This window comes from Chamaea fasciata, unplaced genomic scaffold (genome assembly GCF_029207755.1).
Source record: "Chamaea fasciata isolate MVZ Bird 193981 ecotype frontalis unplaced genomic scaffold, bChaFas1.0.hap1 SCAF_1, whole genome shotgun sequence".
NCBI classification, from domain to species: Eukaryota; Metazoa; Chordata; class Aves; order Passeriformes; family Sylviidae; genus Chamaea; species Chamaea fasciata.
Window position 1 is genome coordinate 64,886,075 of NW_027094086.1, and position 23,509 is coordinate 64,909,583.

The following is a 23,509-nucleotide window of genomic DNA, read 5'->3' on the forward strand; positions in this document are numbered from 1 at the left end:
GATGTAACGTTTATTGCTTTTTTACTCATTTGGCTGGTTTGGCGTGAGGGGTGGAGTACGTTTCAGGCGCTTTATTCACAGACGTGCTCCACAGCTGGACTGCTGTGTCTGTCGAGCTCTGTCAGTGCTCCAAAGGCTTAACTAAGGAACATCCCGAGGAAGACGAAGGACACAGACCCCTCCTCCTCCTCCTCCCCCTCCTCTTCCTCCCCCTCCTGCCCCGCCCCCGCCCCGCCCCCTTCCCGGCGCTCCCGGCGGCGTCACCGCGCGCGCCGGCCCCGCCCTTGCGCCCCGCGCGCCGGGGGAAGATGGCGGCGGCCGGGGCGGGCGCGGGGCGGAAGCAGGTGCGGCAGGAGGAGCTGCGGCGCCTCATGAGGGAGAAGCAGCGGCAGAACGCGAGCAAGAAGCGCATCGACTCGCCCTTCGCCAAATATCCTCGGCACCCTAGAGCTCCGTGGGGGGGGAGGGAGGCTGGGAGGGAGGAAGGAAGGGGGTCCGCGCCCCGCTCGGTGCTGCCCTTAACGCAGCCGACACGTACAATAGCCTGGGGCACCTGAGCTGCTCCCTGTGCAACGCGCCCGTGAAGGGCGAGCTGCTGTGGCAGACCCACGTCCTGGGCAAGCAGCACCGAGAGGTGAGCGGAGGGGGCGGGTCTGGGCCGGGCTGTGTTGTTCGGGAGCACCGGGACAGCGCTTGGGAAGGGAAGGGAATGGACTGGGGAAAGGCCGCACCGCCGGAACGGCGGCCTGGCGTTCGCTGCTCCGGGCTCTGTGCGGCAGTGGGAGCAGCGGAGCGCCCGCCGGGATGAGGGTGGGAACCAGCCTGGCTGTGCCCTCTGGGTTCGGTGCTCTTGAAGCCTGTGCAGGGATTGAAAACTCCGCCCTTATAAAGGGGGTTCCGTGTCTTTCAGGGCTCCGCTCCTCAGGTGAAGCAGTTCACACCTCAGCGACAGCTTTTGGCTGTCACTTGTCTGCAGGTCGGACTTGGAAACTCCCCCCGCCCCAATCTCCCCAGGCTTGCTCAGGGACCTGTGAGCTGCCAAGTGACGGCTTGTGCAGGGTCAAGAAAATACGCTTTTTTTTCTTCGTAATTCACCAGTAATGATAAAGAACTTGTAAAGCAAGTCAGGAACTTTGTAACTTGGATGCCACCCAATAATTTTTTTTTTTTATCCTTTTAAGTTCCCCTGTTACTTCTTAGCAAAAACTGAAAGACTGTGTTTAATTTTACAAGTACTCAGGAAAAGACCAAAGGAACGGAGGGGTTCCAGTTCATTGCCTGCATTCAGACTAGATGACTGTGGCAAGGCAGGGTGACGTATCTCATGCTGTTAAAGTGCCATGTTTTAATTTTAAAACACTTCATATTCCAGGACCTTAGAATAAATCCAGCCTTCTTGCTCTTTTCTCCAGTGCCTTACTGCTGTCAGTGTCACTGCTCTTAGTCTTTTCTTTCTTAGTGGTACAGCTTCATTTGTGTGAGTGTCAGTTCCTCTATTCCATGTCACATCATTCCAGAGGCTGACAGAAACACCGGTCTTTGTTTTGGTACCTGTGGTTTCTGTTCCAGTGATCTTGCTCTAGAAAGGTATTAAGCTCACTTTGATGAGCTGTTTTAAAAGCTCTGTATTTTAAGCTGCAATCCAGAAGTTACTGCTAGTAATGTGTCTTGAATTTTTATTTCTTTCCAGAGAATTGCAGAATTAAAAGGCACAAAGCAGACAGCCACTGGCTCAGCTGCTGGCACATCGTCTCATCCTGTCAAGAGAAAAACAGTTGAGACAGAAAATACAGACCTAAAGAGAGTAAAAGGTAATGAGAGGGAAATGCATACCAGAATCCATCCATTTTACATCTTGAGTGCTTTTGGTTTGTTTTGTTCCTGTGGAAGTGAATACGAGTACACTGGACTGTTGAGTTAATGTCAGCCCTGAATGCTGTATGCTGAAAAGGGAGAAAGTTTGCTTGCTCTCTCTCTCTCTCTGTGAGTTGTGTGTCAGGAGAAAACTGTGCTTTTGGAAGTTTTCTTGGTTTTCTTCTGGGTTATTGGGTTAAATTAGGTCATGGAACTGTGGGCTTGGTCCAAATATGTCAAGAAGCAGTGGAAATTAAGCAGTAGGAACACTTGCCTAGAACTGCTGTTATTCCTTTTCAGTGGGATCAAGTCACTGGTTTTCCTCAAACCATGCACCAAAGTTCTTGCCAAAGGAAAGATAGTTAATTTTTTCTCTTGATGCTACCAGACATGTAAATATATGATATGTTAAATACATATGCATTTGGGAACTGGGTGCTGTCATAGAAGTCTTAGGGATGTTTGTTTTAAAAGCATGGATTTTAAGAAGTGACTCTTGGCTGTTGTACAGGTACAGATGAAAAGCCACACACGTCTTCAGCAGGGTAAGTAGTTCTTGTTATTACAGAGGAGTTTTTTCTAACTACCAGTGGCTGCATTCTCACCCAGCTCTTCCTTGCCTCTAGACAAAGGCAGAGGTTCAGAGAGTTAGCAGATCCCTGCTTCTGCCCATTTTCTAACAGAGTTGAATATTCCTGAACATTGCAGCATCTTCCTGGGTGGAGATAATTGTATCAACTCTCAAGACTCTCTGAGAAAAGAGGAATTCTTTTGCTGTCACTGACAGACTTTAAAGGATTGCCATGTGGTGCTATTGCACAGCTTGAACATAACTAGATTGTAGCATGTACTCTCATAATGCTGACATCCTACAGAAGAGGTGACAGTCTGAAATTATGACAGATTTTGAATGTATAATTAAATGATATTTATTAACAAAAACTAACAAATGACAGATCTTCATTAGGATGGTTTTTGTCACATAAAATTCATGTAGTTTTGTCACCTAAAATTCATGCTGCAGTTGAACTTGTTCAAATACAGGACAGTATTTGACTTGAAGGGGTTGGGTTAAGCATCTCAACTGCCCCTGAAAGATTTCTGATGGTATTGGGACATCTTTGCAGGGTTGGCAGGTGTCAGGTGACAACCTGTGGGTCTCCTCTACACTTCACAAGATAAATTACTATCTTGCTTAGGTACCACATGCTGTTTCCTTACAGGAATTTGAGTTTGTGTGCAGAATTAACACTTGAGGGGTTCATCCATTTTTGAACTTGTTGGTAGGATTAGTTTAAAATATAATGTGGAAAAACATTTGGCTTGCAGGCTGCAGCTATTCCAGCAGATCTATGTTTTCTCATTGCTGAGCCTGTGTAGCTGTTCTGAATTGCAGTCCTGGACAGCAGTAGGTACCCAAAATAAATAACAAATTACTTAGTAGGTGGGAAAAGGATCACTTTAACCAGCATTCCAATTTGTTACGGGTCATTTTTATTAATGTTTCTGATAGTGAATATGCAAATAGAAAAATGCATCTAAAATGTGTTTTTAGAATTAACCTGGGCATTTCTGGGGAAGTTAGAATGAGAGCCCCAAGTGTGTGCTGCCTTCAGACAGGGGCTGCGTTGGCAGCTGTGCAGCTCAGGGCATTGCTCAGTGTCTCACAGCCTGTGCTGCTCACAGAGGGACTGAGCTGCTGGTGCCGGAGTCATTGGTGTGAAGTTTCAAACAGTTGTGTTGTGGGCTCTTTACCAGGCTGCCAGCAGATTTTTTTGATGAAGCAGAACAAGACAGCACCAGTGTACAGCTTTCCAAGGGCCCAGGTCCCAGTTTATTGTCAGGGAATTACGATGATGACGACGATGATGAAGAGGAGGAACGAGAACAATCAAGCAAATCTTCTGTTGTGCATAAAACTGAAATTCCACCTCCAACTCAAGCAGTAATAGCTAATTCTCTGCCTGCAGGTAATGCTTGCTGAAATAGTAGGTGATTCCAGAAGGAGAGCCTGTTATTTAACTGATGATAAAAGTTTTTATTTTTCTAATTATTGCCATTGGGTGATGGGTAATTAGGTGATGGTGAGGATGTGTAATACTGGAAGTAGAGATAAACTAGCAAAGAATCTCCTGTTACTGTGTGCTGGTTGCTTATTGATTTTACGTTCTAGTTGTTTGAGGCTTCCAAGGGAAGTAACATCTGGCTGTTCTTCCCTTGATTCACTAAGGTACTAACTGAAATTCCTGTCTAGTTGGAATTTTAGAAAATACCTGAACAGCTGTTCTTTTTGTCATAGACTTCTGTCCTTTCCTATAGACTTTTTTGACACCAAAACTCCAGCTGCTCCTATAGTTTCCCATTCAGGATCCATACAGAAAGCAGAGATACAAGAGAAGGTAGTTGAAAGGTAAGCAGTCAAATCAAGTATTGGTAGTCTTAGGAACTGTAAATAAACATTTATCTTCCAGGAAATAGAGACTGTGTTCACTTAGAAATCTTAACTCATTGTTAGGTTGCATTCAGAGTAGTTTGTATATATGTCAGCCCCAGGCATGATTTCAAACAGGTATCTTGCACCCTAGGGACAGGAGAAGAGATGGAGCAATGTCATGCAGAGTCTGACATATCTGCAAATTTTAACACAGGGTGCTGTGGAAGCTTAATGTCAACCACTGCTTTCCACTGTTTAAAGGAAACTGCTTGTTCTGTAGTAATGGTTCAGCTCACTTGAGCACTCCTTTACTCTTTCAGAAGTAGCAACTGTGCTGTTACAGCGTTTGGGTGTTCAGCACCTTGGAAAGAATAGTTTTAAAAGCATAAGCTACAGTTCTTGTTTTAACACTGAGATCTAAACCTTTCTGTGCAGTTCCTTCGAAGTGAGGAAAGGCCAAGCTGAAGAAGCAGGTTTTGATGGTTGTAGGTAAAACTAAGGGCTTAAAAAGCTTGCTGTGTTTCTGCATACTTACACAAAGGATTATGAATTTCATTCTTGAGTATTTTTAACTCTTCAATAAAGCAGATTGTAAAGTGTTAACTTGGGCTAATAGTAATCAAATATTTCAGGAAAGAAAACACTGCTGAAGCTTTGCCAGAAGGTTTCTTTGATGATCCTGAAGTTGATGCAAAAGTAAGTTATCTACTCATTATACGCTACTGGATTTATTTGTGCCAGTTGTAATGATTTTCTGAGTAGTCAGGATGCTTTTCCAGGTAATCAGTCATACTGGAATATAAGAAAATGACTGAACTATTTAGACTAGAATAGACTATTTCAGTTGGAAGCAACCTGTAATGATCATCTATCCAACTGCCTGAAAACTTTAGGGCTGAACATCAGCTAAAACTTGTTATTAAGGACATTTTTCAAATGCCTTTTGAGCACTGACAGCCTTGGGGCATCTCCAGAAAGCCTGATCCAGTGTTTGCCCACCCTCTTGGTAAAGAAATGCGTCCTGCTGCCCAGTCTGAACCTCCCCTGGTGCAGCTTTAAACATTCATTCTCTGTTAATTAGAAAACATGAAAAGGGATGAAGGTGGGCAGGAAGAGCTTGTTAAAATCATCTCTTGGGAAGTATTTTTGATTTTGGTTCCTCTGTGGCTCTTAAAGAAATGTCATTTGTTGGTTGGAAAACTGAACTGAGATTTGGACCATCCACCTTTATTTCTGTGAGTCATCCCAGGAAAAGCAGTTCACTTAATTTGTATGTTCAATTTTGCTTTGGAATTGGGGATAGAACAGTTCTATGATGCCCTTTGTGAGATCCTGCTGCAAAGTGTTGAGTTACTGTGTGACTCACAGGGTGCATCCTGTTGGAATGAAAACAGTTCCATTATGGCACATGCTGCCATCTGTAGTACTAGTTACACCACAGGAGTGAACTTGGTCTTCAGTCCTCTTGTCTTTTACCACTTTGGGATTTTGTGATGAAAAGAAAAGAAATGGGGGTATTCACCTTGTTTCACAAAAAAACCCCCCCACACTAAAAATCTTGAAACTGTGATCAAAAACATTCATACTTCCTTCAACTTGTACAGTGCCAAATGATGGCCAAAATAAACACTGGTATTTGAAATACAAACCTTTTTTTGTTTTGTTTCGTAAAATTTGCTACGGATTTGCTGGCTTTCTTCCTTTCTTTATTGAAATACAGTGCTGTAGGCCTAAGTCTTTTTTATTTCCTTTGAGTATATTTCCTTGTTCACACAGTGGAAGGCTGCTGGTGTATTTAAATGGCATTGTGGGACCAAGCCATGACATCTAATTTGGAGACCTTCCAAATAATGCTGCTTCCTGTTCAGTTAGTCCCACTGGCCCAGCTAACAAGCTCAGTTATATGAGTTTATTAAGTTTTATCTGCTCTGGCAAGACTCTTTTGGCACTGCTCATGCCCACGTGTTGCCATATGTGAATAGTTTTGAATAATGATATTTCAGATATTGAAATATGTAGCTGAAAAAGCCATGGCTTTGTTTTGTTACGTGTCTAATTGAAGTATTAAATTTTTCAAATACTTAGTTTCATCCTAAGTTAGGAATGCAGGAATGCCTAGCAGGCAAAGGAGAATCTGTGAGGACACTGGTTAGTGACCTTTGTTCTGGTTATTGCCTCCACTGAGAAATTTACCAGTGGTTACTTGTTTCAGTCAGCTCTTCCTTGAATTCCTTGCAGAGGCTTTTCCTTTTAATCAGCCCTTTCTGAGTGGAACTAATACTCAGAGGAAGGAAAATGTTTGTGCCATCACTTACGTAGAGGTGGCTGCGGTGGTTCTGTATTGGAATCATTCACAAAATAATTATTTTAAGAATTAACTGGGCATTTGAAAGGGAGATTGTGGGTGTGAAAGATGCTTGTTATTTGCATCAGGTATTTGTAAAGCATATAAATTCTGGATTAGATAAATATTTCAAGGAAAAATAATAACTTTAGTGTTTAAATTTATTGTAAGAAATACAAATAATTATGAATTACAAAAGACAACCACAATGCATAATAACACAGTACATACACATATGATAGAAATAATAACAGAACAGAAAAATGAAATGATGACTATTACTTCCCAGTATGAGTTTGCTTGGAAGCTTCTAATTTATTCTATAAACTTAATTCATACTACTTGATTTTGTATAATCATTCAGGAACAAAATGCACCAAACTGTTGTCTTTACTAAGGTGATGACTGATGTGTCACCAAAAGAGCAGAATGAATAAAGGGATAGTAAAACTAATGCAAAAAGATGGTGTCATGATTTACTATGTTCAAACTGCTTAGTTCTCCTAGCTGTATAATTTCTACCCAGTCCTGAGTCAGGCATAATCTGTCCTCTAAAATACCTTATATGCCACATCCTTCAGTCTTGAATTGTGGAAGTTTCAATTACACAGGTAGACTACCTTGTTTATTTATTTGCATTAAAAGCACAATCTGGCTTTGATTACCTTGGCTGTAGATCTTAAACACGTTCTTACCACTACTACTTTTTCAGACTTCATGTCTTAGTACTAAATGCCATCTACCACAAAATAAAAAGCTTTGCATGTCATTAAAATTGGTTTATAGCTGTACATTTTCTTCTGTTAGCCAAGAAAATGAGACTAGATTTGAAATACAGTCAGGCTACCTAACACCAGCAGACTAGTGACTGAAAACTTTGATGCTTTAGGTTATGCCAAAGGCAAACAATTCACTGCTTTTTGGCTTGTGAAATGGCTACTGTATGCAATTGTACAGGCAGCTTACAGAAAACTTAATAGTTATCACCTGACACAGTGAAATAGCAGACCATCTAACTCACTTTTGTTACTCCATACATTCCACACCAGCCACTTTTAGTCAATAATTATTTTGTAATGCTGCAGTCACAGATGTTTTAATCCAGGAGTAGAGTCAGCTTTTTCTTCCAAAACCATTGTGCAGCTGCACTCTCTCACTTATGTCCATTACTTAAACTGAAGTACATCAACCAGACTTTTCTGATAACATAACACAGCATAATTTTTCCTATTTCTCCTGTGTTTTTTTTACAGTGCCCCCAAGAGTCATTAGACTTAAATTGTTAAAATTTATAAATTTTCATGTTCCTTAGGTGAGAAAAGTTGATGCTCCAAAGGATCAGATGGACAAAGAATGGGATGAATTTCAAAAGGCAATGCGACAGGTCAACACAGTAAGTAATGGAATCTATATTTATTGATTCTAAATACTATACACAATAAAGAAAACAACAGTTTCATGCAGCTCTGCAGAATGGCTGACATCTGCATTTGTCAGCTGTTTGTTTCAATGCAGTGTGTGGTTAAATGCACTTTATAAATGAGCAAAGGGTTTCTTGTATTTTCCACTTATAGGAAATTAAGTTGAAAACTCTTAATCAAGATCCAGTCATATATATCTAGTTACATTTGTTACACTGTATTTTATTTAAATAAACTATTTAGCTAGCATACATCTCAGATCAGTGTCCTGCATCCAAACAGGATACAATTGTGGGCTCTTCTTTAGATCTATATTCATATTTTAACTTTTAAAAACACTATCCATTTGTCTGTCTTTTAAAAAAAGTATCTATAAAGTGTAGGTAACCTGGATTTCATGTTTAATTTAAATGTACTGGTAAGGAACTTCAAAATCTGGGAGAGTGACAAAAGAGTTTGAGACACGTAAATTGGCCACAGTTTTTCTGTACTTCCATTTTTCACTGTTTATCATTGCATGGAAAGTCTCCCTGCAGCAGGTGTTTATCTGCCCTTGTGTACAATATCAAACTGTATTACAGATTACATGGTGTTCTTAGTCTTCCCCTAGAGTATTTGCTATCCTTTTAATTATTTTAATTGTAAATAGTTATTCATATGTCAACTGCTGAGAAGAGTGGTGCAGAGAAATGTATCATTGCTCATTTTAAAGCCGTCAGCACTATAAACAGAGCGAATGTTCATACAAAAGCAGTGGTGGATACATTTTGCTAGCATAAGCCATTCAGATAATTCTTCAGCTTAGGAGGAATCTTCTCAGTTATGCGTGGACCATTGATTGCATAGCATCTCCCAGACATTCAGATTTGAGAAAGTATATGCTGAAAAAAATAACAGGTTAGAAACACTTCGGGATCTAGTGGGAATATTTCAACAGTATGTTCAATAAGTGGTGTGTATTTAAGTCCCAAGCACTGGGATAGAGCTCCCATTTCAGCCTCAGACTGTGGGGATGTGTAGTTTGTTTATGCTCAGTTTCAAATCGTAGTGTATTAAAAATTTCCAAAGATTAACCCCAAAGCAGCCAAACTACTTATGATTTTAAAGAAAAAGCATTTCCATTTCAAATTAAACCAGACCTTTTTTTTTTTCTTCTGTATTTGCCCTTGTGAAGATGGGAATATACATAGAGGAGACTGACACTAACTACAGGTAGAGGGGAGCAGGGGAGGACACAGACACTGTAAAGGAGCAGAAGTGGAATTCAGGATGAAGGTGAATTTTCTCCGTGCTTTTCTGGTTTAGATTTCAGAAGCAATAGTGGCAGAAGATGATGAGGAGGGACGACTAGATCGCCAGATTGGAGAAATTGATGAGCAGATGTAAGTAGATCAATTTTTCCTCAAATTCTCTGTTCTCCAGCAGTAATGGATTGCTCTTTGACTAGAGTGATAAAACCACTTTTAATCTGTGATACTACCTTTCATTAATCATCTGAGTATTTGAAGGATAGACTCTCTCAAATTGCAGAATGATGCCTAATAAAGACATGGATTTTGGTACAAAGTTATGTAACTTTCTCCAAAGAGAGAATGCCCTGGAATCACTGAAAGTACACAAGGCAAATTCTTGGAACAAACTGTCCCTCTTCATCTGTCAAATGTCTTTATATCTTAATTTGTATTTCCTTGGGAATTTTGATTGATGGAGAATTTATGTGAACATTTTTAAGAAACATTTCCTGTACTGAAAATACCCTGTCCTGTGGCAAATCCTCTTTAATTCCAGTAGAAGTTTACTTAAATGTTTTGTGGAGTGATGCACACTTCATTACATGAAGTGGTTTGTTTCGTTTTGTTTTGCTGAAATGGTGGCTGTGGTGGTTGGATGAACACTGGTTTAAACTCAGCCTGAAATACAACTCAGTGGAACAGTTTGTTACAGTTTTCCTGCAGCTCAACGTTTGATATTAACAGTGATAATGGCAGTGGTAGGGACTGAAAGGAAAGAGATGCAACAAAAAGAGGACACTAGAAATTAAAGCAACACTTCAACCATCTGGGCAGATTTACATGCTGCACATAATCAGTGTGTGGTAACAACACCATTGGGTTCAAACTGAACTTTGCTATTACAGGAATGTCTTTTAACAATGTTTGTGTAATTCTGGAGAGGGATAAACCTGCCTCTCTTTGAGGATTTATCTTTCTCACTAGCTAAGGCTGCTGTAAGTACTACGTAGAACTAACATTCAGAAATTTGTAGAGTATTTCAAGTTTGTTACTGTAATTATTTTTTCCCAAAGTAAAAGTTCCAAATAGATTTTTAAAGACTTTTTTTAACTTTTGACTTGTGAGTGTGTTCAAATGCAGGCTATTTCAAACTAAGTTGAAAATTAAATAAATTCCTCGGCCTTCAAATTTTTAGCTATGACTGCCTGTAAGAATCATATTGGTGATATGCCAGGGAAAGCAGGATCCAGATAGTAACCCCTCCATGTTGACCCTTCTGAGCAAATAAAAATGAAAGGGACAAAGGTGAATTTAAATCAGGCTGGTACAACTTGGCATTTTCAGAAAAATACCCTGTTTAAAATGGCTAGAATAGTTATAAAACACAATTCAAGGACAGAACTTTTTAAGTAAATGGAAACCTGAAACTTTTGGATTGTGTTTACTTAAAATGTTCTGTTACAGCACAGAGAAAGCAGATAAAGAATCTGAACACTTTGTGCTGCTATTTTTATTTTCAGAGATGCCACCACTAAGTTATCAAAATTGATAATTGATGTCACACCTTTTTCTCAAGGAATGAAGCAAATAAATGGAGCAAAGAATGGTCTTCCTTCTGTGTGGAAGTGGATATTGGTTCTGTGCTTTTTGAAAAATGGCTTGTGACTGTACTGCAGTTGTTAAGTATTTGGACTAGATCTCAGTGCTAGAGAATTGACCACACCTCTCCTCTCCTCCGTTTCATCTGTTTTCACTTGATGAACACTGAGAAGGTGCACCAGCATCTCCAAAGCTTATTTCTTTTTCATGGATGGGAAGCTGTAAAGCTTCTTTATTCAAAGCTGTAGAAGCAAAACCCAGCACTGGAGATGATGGAATTCATTTGGAAAGGCCCCAAATGTTAATAGGCCCTTCCCTTTCCAACAGTGAATGTTACCGCCGCGTGGAGCTTCTGCGGAACCGCCAGGACGAGATGAAGGAGAAGTTAAAGGAAGCCATGAGATTAAGAGCAGCACAAGAGAAAGAGGAGGAGGATGTTGGTAGTGAAGATGAAGAAGAGCTGCAGGATTTGCTGTCACAAGATTGGAGGGTGAAAGGGGCTTTGTTGTAGCATTTCTGCAACATGGTTGATGCTCTTTTTTATCTGTGGTGTTACTTCCATTGTTAGAAGGGAGATTCTTTTGTTAAATATTTATTTAAAGAGGATCGTAAGGTAAAGAGCCAAGCTTATTAAATTTTTTTTCTATATCTACAGTAGTGTATTATTGTTGTAAAAACTGTATATTGAAGATGTTTTACAATACTGAATACATCTTTCCTATTAAAATGACTGATTTCCTGCCAGAAGTATTTTAATGGGATCAATAAATCTGTAAAGAATTTTTAGGCTTTTGGAAACATTAGCTCAGTTTGGTAATTTTGAGACTTGGCATATTGTCTATAGAAGTGCATAGTCTACAAAGTTTTCCCAGGTTGGGGGTTTAGGGAAATAAAAATATTATGCATCTATGTTTTCTTAAAATTTGTAGGTGCCCTTCTGTCCATTGCCCCAGCTTCCAATAAAATATGTACATTTTTTTTCAGGGTCTGTTACAGCTTTTCTGTGTATATAAGGACTAAGCTCAGAAATGCTGAGCTACAGCTTGTCCACAGTGTATATCCTGTGATGTGCCATAGCACTGCTGAACATTTTTCTTTATAGTCTCCCGTTTTGCTTAGTGCAGCCATCATGTAGCATACCTCATATTTCTTGAACCAGAGGGGTGAGAACACAGTGGTTACATATCTGCATCACTTAATGAAAGGGTGACCAAATGCCTGAGAGGAAGGTACTGCACTGAAAACTGAGGAGGTAAAAGAATAGCTGCAAATACTTGGAAATTTTCTTAAAATACTGTCTTAGGCACAGAAAGCATCTAAAATTGATTGTGTTCTGATAAACACAGATTAAGTAAAACCAAGAACCAACAAACTTGACAAGACTGGGACATGGAAAGCAAAGCAGAACTACCTTTGGTAAGTGTCTTTTTTTTAACTTTTTCAAATCTTCAAATATTTCAAATTTGCTGAGGACTTTCTAAAAATAAGACGTGTGTGTGGCTTGATTGATACCAAAAAGTAAAATTTTAAAGAACAGGTTAACCTTTTTTTATAATCTAAATTTAGAACTAGTGAGATTTTAAAGGGAGAAAACAAGCTTTGCTCTTATGAAAGCATTCCAGTTATTTGCCTCAGAGATGGTTATCAACCAAGCAATAAAGATTAGAACTAAACTTAGACATTTGATTTGCCTGTTTTGGGGGAAAGATTTGATATGGCAGAAGCCCTTTCCTTACAGTGAGATGCTTTTTTACCACTCTCAATTTCCATGATCCTGGGTTCAGCTCTTCCTATTTATAAAGCTGTCTAAATTCACGCAATAGCCCTTAGTGGTTTATTGCATCCACACATTCCTGCTCACATGTGCTGGCTTACAGCCATTAGTAAGAGTAGGGAGCTATTGCTGCTAAAATGTTTGATGTGACACTGAAGTCTTACATAAACTAGGACTGTCACTGAGATAGCAACATTCAGAAAGTATTGAAATACAGAATAAGTGTTCAGAGAATATTGAAATAAATACTGAATGTTTGGACTAGTTGGAGAAAACTTAGTTGGACCAAAACTGAAATAAAATGTCTGTCTTTGTATTGCACGAAACATTCGAATATCAATGTCTAAGGTGCCTGTCATGCTGTAGAGAAAGATGTCTAGGTCAATTTATCCCTGTAAAGAGAACATCCAGCTGAGAGGGTGGTGCAGTATTAACAGGACAGTCTTTCCAAACAAACTGAAACACACTCCCCCAATTTCCCTCTGAGAAAATGTAAGCTGAGTTTCTAATTGTTCTGTTTATGTTTGCTTTTCACTGACCCCACTCACCAAAGCACACAAGCTTGTTAACACTGAACTTCAGAACCACTCTGCACTTGGCTTAATATCAGAGAAACAGATGTAATGAATGCCAGGTTACACTGAGCATCATGGACATACATGTTTTGACAGTATAAAAATGCTAATCTCTGAGTCTATAAATTACACTTCCTTTCTGTATGTTTTTCTGTGATTCATCTTGCACATAAATCTGCAAATCATGGTTTCAGCTCTGGATGAGTAGGAAATTAACTGAGCATTAAGACAGTTCTTTTAGTCCAGTTGCCCTCCTCTTTAGAGGTATCTTGTGGTAAGAAGCTAAAGGCAGTGAGTTTGGTGACAGTGCAGGGATCTTGAACATTCAAATCCAAACCAGTGCAGCCCGTTGTTATTAAGAATAGATGGCAGGAATAAACACCAGGTCTCTCATCATTCTAATCGTTTTCCTTGCATTATTTGCTGGAAGGGTAAAGATGGACCAGCCAGGGGGTGTGTCCATTGCTGGGGAAGTGACAGCATCCATCCCTCTTGGTTGTGTCTTCGCTAGGAGCTGGTGTTCTTTTCCTTGGAGGAATCTCTCAGATCTCCGAATAGTGTTGTATCCAAGTTTTTTACAGCTTACTGCATTACAACTGTACCTTTCTTCAGCATTTGAAACAAAGCTTTTAATCTTTGTAAAGATTATGGGAATGAGTTTGTCCCTTGTGACCACTGACTGTGCATGTGCAGCTGTGTCAAGAGGGCAAGAAATCATCCTGCTTTTTAGCAAAGAAAGTAGCATGGCTCTAAGAGAGAAGAGGGAAGTATCCTAACCTCATTTAGTAGTCAAGCTACTTTATTAAGGGAAATAATCTGTATCTTAGAAAAACATAGGGATAATTAGTTTGCAATCTTAAGTATGTCTTCAGTCTTAGACAACAATTTTATGTACTTCTGATGAACTATTCAGCTAGGTTATTAACCAGAAGAAAAGATTGTTTTTAAAAAGATGTACTTTCTTAATTTCTTTCTCACTTCTTAACTTCCTTGAATTCTATTTTTTAACAATAAAGATGAAAGTAATCCTAATAACTAGCTCTGTCAATAGCCACTATTAAAAACAAAATTTTAATTGGAATTCGGAAGACTATTTTAATTCTCTGCTCTCCAGGACTTGCAGAAAACTGAAGTATGAGAGTTAGGAAGGAAGGCATTTGTAATCCTTATTTACTCATATAGTAATGGAAAGTATTGTCCAAACTTAAGAACTGTGGAATTTCATGCCACCAAAAAGTAGTTGAGATTCCCCAGCTTGGTGGTTTTGGAGCTGGTAAGTGACTTCCAGGGGCAGAACGTGTGTTGCCTGCACGTTTGAAATGGAGTTCCTGGGAGCAGCTCCGCAGGGAGCAGCTCACCACAGCTCCAGCTGCTGCTAGTAAGCTCTCCTCCGGCAAGGCAGGCAGTCGCAAATGATAATTGCTGTGCTCACTTCTCTCCTGCCCTTGAAGAAATAAGCTGCTGCTGTCATGCCTTAGATGTGGAACATGGTCTGTATTTGGTACAGAGGGACCCAAAAGGGACCGTACAAAACCAACAAACCCAAATAACAAGAAACCAATGTTCTCATTTGCTAATGTGATTGTTTTTCCTCTACTCCAGCATTTAGTTTTAAAATTTGCTTCAAAGTGCAAATATTGATTGAAAAGAACATTAACATTAGCTTTGGCCAGGCCCCCTGCCAATAAATTCAATTTGAGGGAGACAAATTTGGCTTATTACATTCCACTATAATTAGATTCTCTGCATTTTATCATCTTAAAAACATTGAGCTAGAAATGTGAAAAGCCATATTACTAAAATATTTTCAGCCCTTAAAAATACTTTTTTCTTATAATCCATAAAGGTTGCCCTAGAAAATCAGACATTTAGCCTGCATGAATCATGTTGTAGCTGTCATTAGAAACCACAGTGTAATATTAAAGAAATTTCCTTTTGTTAGGTACCATCAAATGATTTTGCCTCTTTAATTTCAGTTACCTCCTGTAAGACACATGCCAGTCTGTAAGGGGACAGGACACATGCATTGATGCAGAAACTGATTTAATCAACATTACTGTATTCCTTCCTGGAACCAAGGAATTAAGTACACTTCAGTGCCAAGAAGGGCAGTGTATACTTCCATCCCTAGAAAGTGTTGCTTGGGCCAAGAGATGGAAATTTCAGGTGTGAAGCAGTTTTTCAGTATCTGTCTTCATTTGATCTTCTGTTCAGTTTGTTCTGTTTGTTAGTTCAGTTAGAATGATCCTGGCCCGATAGCTGGAAAAACAAATGCGAGCAGTTCCTTTGTGTAGACATCTAAACCACGTCATTCTTCCAAAAATACAGTGGAGGCACTAATGCCTTGCACCACTGGTGGCTGCAGAAGTTACAAGGGATAGAAGAGATCTCTGTTCAAATCCCTCCTTTCAGTGCTGTCCTTTGAACACACACTTTGTGTCACCCAGTTGAGCAGCCTGACAATGACAGTCTTCCCTGCAGAAGCTGTGCCACTGTTGAACCACTGGATCAGTGAGCATTGTCACTTTTAGATAATCATGACATTCACTCCAAAGGGGAAGGTCCTGTCCCAAGAATACAAACAGTGCTGAAATACATTCAGCTGATATTAAAGCTGTGGAAGAAATTAGATTTTCAGACTGTCTTGTGTAACCCGACAAACAGCACCTTGCCTGTGCAGCTTCTGTGGCTGAGGCACTTTCCCAGGTGCTGCTGTTCATGGCACCAGTGAGACTGTGCTGCTTCCTTGGAGCCTGGCTGGCACAAGTGTAACCTTGGGGCCCACAGATGCCCTCTGGCTGTGCCTGAGAACAGAAAGCACTCAGTGTATTAGCAGAGGACTAACTTCGTTTATTTTCCTTCTGCTTCCAGCCTGCATTCATGCTGTCAATGTTTTTTCACTTGAGAAACACAACAGAGCTGCTTGAATTCATTTGAGATGTTTCCAGAAACCTAATTCCAATTTGATGATGCAAAAGCTGCGTAACTTGTGCCGTCTTTCATCTGGAAGCTCACATTTGTGTGGGCAGTGACCTTTTCACAGCGGGTACATGCTTCCTCTTATCTACCTTTGGGCATGAGTGGTTTACTTTTCTGTCTCAGTTACTATTATTTTTACTCTTTTTTTTTTCCTTTTTTCTTTACCACCTTGTCTTTTGATTGTCTGTTTTGTATATTAAATCTATTAGGAGCTTTTTCTTGCCATTCAGAAATATTTTCCAACTAAAATAATGCAATTACCATAAGCTTAGATTTTATCACATTTCTGCCTGTATTTTTGCAAAAACCCTCTCAGAAGACTTCCTTCTTTGTCCACGTGTCTTTATTTTACCTCTCCTCATTCCTCACACAAATGTGCCCTTGCACTAGTTTGTTTAAATCTTTCAGTTCTGCAAGGCACATGTGAATTATTAATGTGAAAGATACTATACACCCCAGAGCTGCTGCTGCCCTTTGCCTGACAGCTTTACTGGGAGAGCAAAGCTTTGACCTACTTAGTGTTGAGCTGCAATAATGTTGGATTTTTTTTTTTTTTTTTTACTCTTATTTATGTGCAGTAGCCAGGCTAGCCATAGAAATACTTTTGCTGTTGAAGAAATGAAGGCTTATGGAGGTCTCTGCTGTGAGCTCTCCTTTCAAGAGTGAGAAGTTAAATACATTTTAAGTAATAAAAATATGTCTTAAGCAGTAATAACAGAGAATTTTATCAAATCAGTATTACAGCCTCTAGTTTCTCTTAAGGGTTGGAATAGCTAATTGTCAACATTGGGTAAGGCCTCCTGGGTGCTGCGGTGCAGTGAACTGTTCTGTAATGCCCCTTGGCACCTTTCATCACCAGGGGTTGTTCTGTGGCTGCATCTGTATGGAGAAAGCTGTTGATTTCTCCAGGTCTCCAAGTCTGCATGCACATCCTGGTTCCAGGCTCAGACTCCAGAGCTCTCTGTACCCTGGAGACCAGGGGGAATAGTTATGGTATGGAGGGGAAGCAGGGCCCCAAGCTAAATCCCTGAAGGCAGGTAGAGACCTTTAACAGAGTATAAGAGGGAGTTGGAGTCCATACAATCCGTCTTGTTTAAGGATGCTACTCTTGCACTGCCAAAAAGCTGCTTTCTCATGAGGCCAGAGCAGAGCCTGTGACAGTACTGCCAGTGCCCTCAGAGGAGAGGTGGCCAGAGCACAGCCAGGGGTGCTGTGATGCAGCAACAGCTTGGGGCCAGCCCCTTTCTTTTGCCTGTGTATGAAGAGAGAACTCGAGGCTGTGACTGCAGTGCTTCAGCAGATCCAAAGGATGGTTTGAACAGCTGGAGCAGAGTGACAGGGCAGGAGGAGACAGCTCCTGGGCCTGCTCAGCTCTCCATTCCCCTTCCTACTCCACATTGCCATGCTCCTCCCAGCTGCTGGGCTGGCTCCTGGCAGCTTGGAAGGTGCTGACTAGAAGCCTTGCCACTGGGCAGTGCTGCTGGGAATGGGGAAATACCAAGGGCCTTAGTAACACAGTACTCAGCATCCAAGTTCATTCTTCTGTTCCTGTTTTCCTTTCTCCAGTATCTGATCTATAGATCAGTCTGAGAAAAGACCAGAGATACAAATCAGTGGCTGCTTGTAACATGACGCCAAATTTGTCTTTTCTGTGCAGTGTGAGAAGTTCTCAACGAGCAGCTTTGTTAAAAACCAAATCAAGTTTTGCAGAGGTACTGCTTACTCTACTAATGGCACAATCTGGCTCCCTCTAGTCCTGAAGAGACTCATCATCCCTGACAATGGGCTAACATCCTTACTAAGGTTGCCAGTCTTGCACAGGTGTTACACTGTTTCCCAAAGAGCACTGGGACCTTAAAGGTGATGATATGAAACCTTTAATCATTAATTGAAAACAAGCAATTTGTCTGTGATCTTAGTTTGACAATCCATAAAATAGTGCTTCTTCAATGACAAGTTAGCAACTCGGTTACAAAGAACAAAGTTTAAACAACACAACAGTTGTATGCACAAAGCTACCACGTCTTTTTTTGTTTCTTTTTTTTTTTTTTTTAATCAGGAAAAAAATTTATTTATAAAAAGTCTCATTTAACTTACTGTCGAGTCTCTAGCTGAATACAGTGGTTTAGAACACTAAAGGCCCATGCTTTTATACAGATTAGCCAAAGCATGAACATCAATGAAAATTAACCCCCGAAAATAACTTGTCTTTCCTTTATGTTATGAGCCACAACAGTGTTAAAACTGGAACAGTAATGAAAGCAACACAGGAGTTAGGAAGCACAGTTGCTTAAAGAGTAAAGGAAGTATTTTCTTTTGATGTCTCAGAATAATAAGAAAGTTAGAAATGGCAGAAACTCCTCTGTAGATTAGTCCATAGAAAGCATTGTCTCATGGGGCTTTGGAAAAGTCCTGTCTGGTGGCTAATGCACTAGGGCATGATGAGATACATTACAGAGCCCCCAGGCCAGTAACTTCTGAAGACAGCCTAAAATGTAGGAACAAAAATGAGGAAAAGGAAAAAAAAAAAAAAAAAAGGAAAAAAAAAAAAAAAGAAAAAAATCTTCTCACTATTAAAAAAATACCACTTGAGTACAACCAGCATAGAACAGCATTTCAGTGCAGGCAAGTTTTCTCACACAGAGGTTGATGTTTTGTTTTGGTTTTTCTTAAGTGTCAATTATTGAGACAGTTACAATAGTCCAGAACAATTTTACAGCAGTTTTCTAGAGCTTTTAAATAGCTGTGGTACCTTGAAATTATTCCCAGTTTTTCCTTCATTATATGCAACCAGAATTAAAAAAAAAAAAAAAGAAAAAAAAAAAAGAAAAAAGAAAAAAAAAAGAAAAAAAAGAGCCACAAACAAAAAAAACCAAAAAACCCCCAACAAAACCAACCAAAAACCCCGTTTGGATAAGTGCAAATTGTAACAATGGCAGTTCTACAAATGGTTACAGTGACAAAACTTAGTGCAAAGGTGCTAAGGTGAAGAAAAGCCCACAGAATACAGAAATGACACAAAATACTGAGATAGTACTTAGCCCTATACAATAACACACTTCGAAATACCATGTTTTTAAAAAGTATTGCATTTGCATTGTGTTTTTAGTTTATATTAAAATGCACTGAATACAGTTCAATTGTTAAAGCTTTGTGTCCAAGGAGTGCAGAGTGGATGAACATGGCAGGCTAATGGGACTCTTGATTTGGAAGTGGTGAGGAAAACAATATTGCGTTACTGAATTATGCAACAGAAATTAAAAAGAAGGTGGATGGACAAACATAAAATGCAGTTAAGAACTAGTTCCAACAGCTTGCAACCAGCCACTCCATTCCCCAGCTCTCTTGGCTTTGGCTGCCATTACCTGTCTTGTTTTAGTTAATCTGAACATCCTGAAGTGCTTGGTAAAGGGATGGGATCTGTCCAGGCAGCAGCCTTTGAATGACCTCTGAAATGCTACATGTTTTTCATGAATACCATACAGCCTGACTGCATGATGAGTGGCGAGTTAACCAGGGATATATTTTGTACAGAAAGGTAACGAAAAATGGTCATTTTGGCTGAATAAAACATACACAAGAGGAAATATCAGATAGTGACAGCATCTGGTTTGTACTTGCTCTGAAGTGCTTCCAGAAGTAAGTACTGGTATATGTAAAACGTCTGAGTGCAAAAGAAGGAGTCTGCTCTCTCTCTCTCTCCCTCCCTCCCTAAGGCAGAGTTCTTAAAATTACCTTTTTTCCAAAGCAGAGAAAAATGGTTGCAGCCTTTAAAAGAATCCTGTGGAAAGGCACAGGTGCCTGATATTTTTTCCTTACTGTTTTACAGTCGCTTTAATTTAGCAGTTTTTCTCAGAGCAGAAAGCTTCCTTTGTTGTATGCAGAAGCACCTGAAGTTGGTGCCTCCTAACCCCCATCTCCTGCTCATAGGCAGATTTTGGGATGGGGGATGGGGGTCTCCAGGCCTTTTGGGAGCAGCGGAATGACTGAGGGGGCCAGCAGCACTTCACAGGGCATTGCAGGGGCACTAGTGATCATCAGAAGTGCCGGATTTGCACATTCTAGCAATAGCAAAAATACATCGAAGATGCCAGTTTGCCATAAGGAATTGTTCTGCAGTTGGAGGGTCCCTGCAAATGCATCTAAGTGTATTTTCATGCCGGGCAGCATTGCTGGAGCAGAACCCGGCTGTCACCGTTTTGCCTCATATACGTTTTTCCCTTCTCTTCAGTGTATCTCCCTCGCCGGGCTGGGGGCAGCCCTGCCTTGCCGTGACCGCCGAGTGCCAGCCCTGGCCGCAGCCCCGTGGGAGGGACGTGTCCGGGGAGAAAGAGCCCGGGCTGTTGGAACTAGTTGGGAGGTGGTGCCTGTGTTAGGTGTTATGGAGAGCGGAAGACGACTGGAGGCGGCAACAGTTAACACTAGCAATTGAACAGAAAAGAAAAGATGCCGTATTGTTTCCTCGATAACTAGGATCTACCACAGACTCTTGGCAGAGCTGGCAAAGCTTGCATTGTGTCTCATCCCTTCAATATGGAGCAAACTTCTGGCGGTCAGATTTCTTAACCCCGCTCGTCGAAGGAATTTTGGCAGTGTAAGCGGACAAACTCCCCGTGGCCCCCGCGGCGGCCGCGGCATTTAGTGCCAGGAGTGGGACAGTTTTCATGCCAAGCAGACTGGAGACAGGAACGGCATAGTGGGTGGTTGGCAGAGTTGGTAGGGGAGGGGGGGTACTGACGGTAGCGGCGGAGGCGGCCGCCAGCACGGCCATGGAGGTGGGGGTGGAGGTAGGGGTGGCAGACTGAGAGAGGTTCATGTTGAGGTCAACAGGGGTCGTGACGGAAGCGGTCTGGGTGCTGACTTTAGCCATCTCTAAGCTGCAAACGAAGAGAGGAAGAGGAACAAACAGGTTGGGAGGGTTCAGCCAGGGCGGTGGGGCCGGGAGAAGGAGGAGGAGGAGGAGGAGGAGGGAGGGAGGGAGGGAAGGACAGCAACCACGAAAGGGCAGGATCCAGGATTAGATCGGTGGACAAGGGGGAACAGACGAGTGGGAGGGAGAAGGGGGAAAGAGAGAAAAAAAGGGAAAATGAGGGTCAAAGGAGGAACATGTTATGTGTTAAAGAAGAGAAATAACAAAAGGGTTTTCCATGATTTGATGGGGAAAACATTACTGAGACTCTAAAGTTCTTTCAGAACAGAAAAAAAAAAAAAAAGAAAAAGGAAAAGGGTATGGGGGTGTTGCTAGTTCATTTTATATATGAAAAAAAGAAATCTAAGGAATGCAGGTAATGGCAAAAAGATGGAAAAAACGAAACTTAAAAGAAAACTTAAAATAACTATGACGTTTACTCCCCAGCACTGATATGGTAAATTTTTGCTTTTCAAAATCAGGGTTTTTTTGAAAGGGGGACGCGGGGGGTTTTGGTAATTTTTTCAATTTGTCAGTTTTGTGACATAAATAGTACCCTTTGTCATTTTGCTAGAATGAGAGGAGACTGAGCAACAACTTGCTGCTTCCATTTAAGGCATAAAATTTTGGTCGTTTTGGTGTTTGTTTGTTTGTTTGTTTTTGAGTTAGTTCTTAATTTCATTCACTGTGAGGTCAATGTGCATTTTTCATATAAAACAAACCAGATTAGCCGGTGTGTTCACTTTGGTTTGTACTTTCCCCAGACTTTTTTTTTTTTTTTTTTTTAACATCACAACAAAATATTTAGGCAATCTAGTTATAAGTAAATTAGTAAAAAGGAACACCGAAGAACACCCCGGCTCACACAGCAGTAGTATCCTTTCTGAGCTTGTGTGGTGGTTACAGTGGACATGACAAAGCTTTCCAGCTGACAGACAAGGTACTACATGGATACAACAGACACATCCTCAGACAGACCCCACCAGCACCAGGAACTTCGAGACTGACCCGACCTCCCAGCCCGGGGCAGTGATAGGCTCTTGGGAGGGTTTCGGAATCAAACCACCTTCACTTTAATCTGACTCCACCCATCAGCAGGCAAGATGAGTTTGGCCCATATACTCCTGCTTTTCTGTACATTTTCAGACATTAAAATACAGTAATTTCAAGGACACACGATTTTTTTCATATGCCAAAATGTTTGCCTAGATAAATCCTCACTTTGCCCATTTGCTTGTTGCAGCTTGTGCACTGGCTTTTGGGTTGGCAAAAAACACCAATACTAATTTCAGGATGCTTTTTGCAGGTGACCAGCTGGGAACTATGGCAGCCTAGCATAGAAATAGGACTATGGGTTAGAAAACCTTTGCTAGCTACAGTTACATGTGTATTCCTAGGAAGTTTGGGGTTGTCTTTTTGGCAATTACTAACTTGTCAGGCTCCTGTGCTTTCTCCTGAGGAGAGCTGGGGAGCTGTAGCAGCTCCTTGCTTCCAGAGTGAAGTGCCAGCAAGCTGCTGGCTGGCCATGCAGAGGTCCTGGTGCTTTCTTACCACAGTCCATCAGGCCCAGGAAGGTTTCCCAGCACAGGGTTTGTGCTGGTCCCTGTGGGGGACTGGGTGAGCAGGCTTGGAGAGCAGCTGTAACCAGGCTGGGAAGGAAACATGGTCACCCCACACAGGGCTTGGAAGAGCCTCTCTTTTCCTCAGCCTAGACACAGTCTTGAGAGTAACAGCCCCCTGGCCGCTCATTGCCAGGGAACGGCAATGACCAGCACACTGCCTGCCTCGTGCAACGATGCAAGGATCAACCAGCGCTACGTAGGGAATGCGGACACTGGGCTAGAGCTTCCCAAAGCACTGCTGCTGATGGCGAGTCTGAGGGACACCTGAAGCGAGTCTGAGCTGGGGAGAGGAGTGTGGAGGAGACAGGGAAATGCTTGAGCACCAAGCTCCTCTCTTCTCCACAAAGAAAAGAGGGCTCTTGGAGCATAAGCACCTCAGCAGCTTTGCTGGGAAGCTGGAAGGAGTGCATCTTCTGTGAGGAGCTGGCAGGGAAGGAGGATGAGTGCATGAAATTCAGACTCCTTTGAGGGAGGTGAAGTTTTGATTTTCCTACCCTGAAGTCTTTATCTGTCCCCATGGATGAGCAACTCAGCTTTTCTAAGCAGAGAGAAGTGCACCCTTGTGCTGTTGGCCATGCTGCACGCCATGTCCTCACACAGAGGGGTTTATGTCAAGACCACTGAATCAGAGACTCCAGCTCCACTCTACATCCTCGACTTGGGGGTGTAGGAACTACATGTGATACCTTAGTATGTTTTGAAAAACTCAGTTTATACAGTTGGATTTTTTAGTATTACTCAATATTATTCTGGGAGGGAGGCCCAT

General features: G+C 41.3%; 2 protein-coding genes across 21 annotated transcripts in view; one reads left to right on the top strand and one right to left on the bottom strand.

Moving 5' to 3' along the window:
- The first annotated feature begins 288 nt into the window (after nt 1-288).
- Nucleotides 289-11,867, top strand: ZNF830 (zinc finger protein 830). The gene is made up of 10 exons (XM_066185254.1): nt 289-430; nt 535-634; nt 1,691-1,811; nt 2,366-2,399; nt 3,613-3,824; nt 4,174-4,264; nt 4,921-4,984; nt 7,945-8,025; nt 9,359-9,435; nt 11,212-11,867. Exons 1-10 carry the CDS (start codon nt 309-311, stop codon nt 11,393-11,395), a joined length of 1,086 nt encoding a protein of 361 aa, XP_066041351.1. The 5' UTR covers nt 289-308; the 3' UTR covers nt 11,396-11,867.
- Nucleotides 8,019-23,509, bottom strand: part of LOC136290773 (poly(rC)-binding protein 3-like) — a 498,211-nt gene continuing 482,720 nt past the window's right edge. For 12 of the 20 annotated variants that reach the window (XM_066185098.1, XM_066185139.1, XM_066185096.1 and 9 more), the window contains one exon: nt 20,174-21,089. In XM_066185098.1, coding sequence (XP_066041195.1) covers nt 20,741-21,089 — 349 coding nt within the window. In that variant the 3' untranslated portion in view covers nt 20,174-20,740. Of the gene's footprint in view, nt 8,935-16,287; nt 18,701-20,173; nt 21,090-23,509 lie in introns of those variants that run through there. The other 8 variants (XM_066185089.1, XM_066185114.1, XM_066185082.1 and 5 more) reach the window with 4 other exon arrangements.

Bases quoted from the DNA above. Each gene is read 5' to 3' on its own strand.
- ZNF830 (XM_066185254.1), top strand. From the start codon at position 309: ATGGCGGCGGCCGGGGCGGGCGCGGGGCGGAAGCAGGTGCGGCAGGAG. The intron at 4,265-4,920 runs GTAAGCAGTCAA...CAAATATTTCAG, and splicing joins CAAGAGAAGGTAGTTGAAAG to GAAAGAAAACACTGCTGAAG. The intron at 4,985-7,944 runs GTAAGTTATCTA...CATGTTCCTTAG, and splicing joins ATCCTGAAGTTGATGCAAAA to GTGAGAAAAGTTGATGCTCC.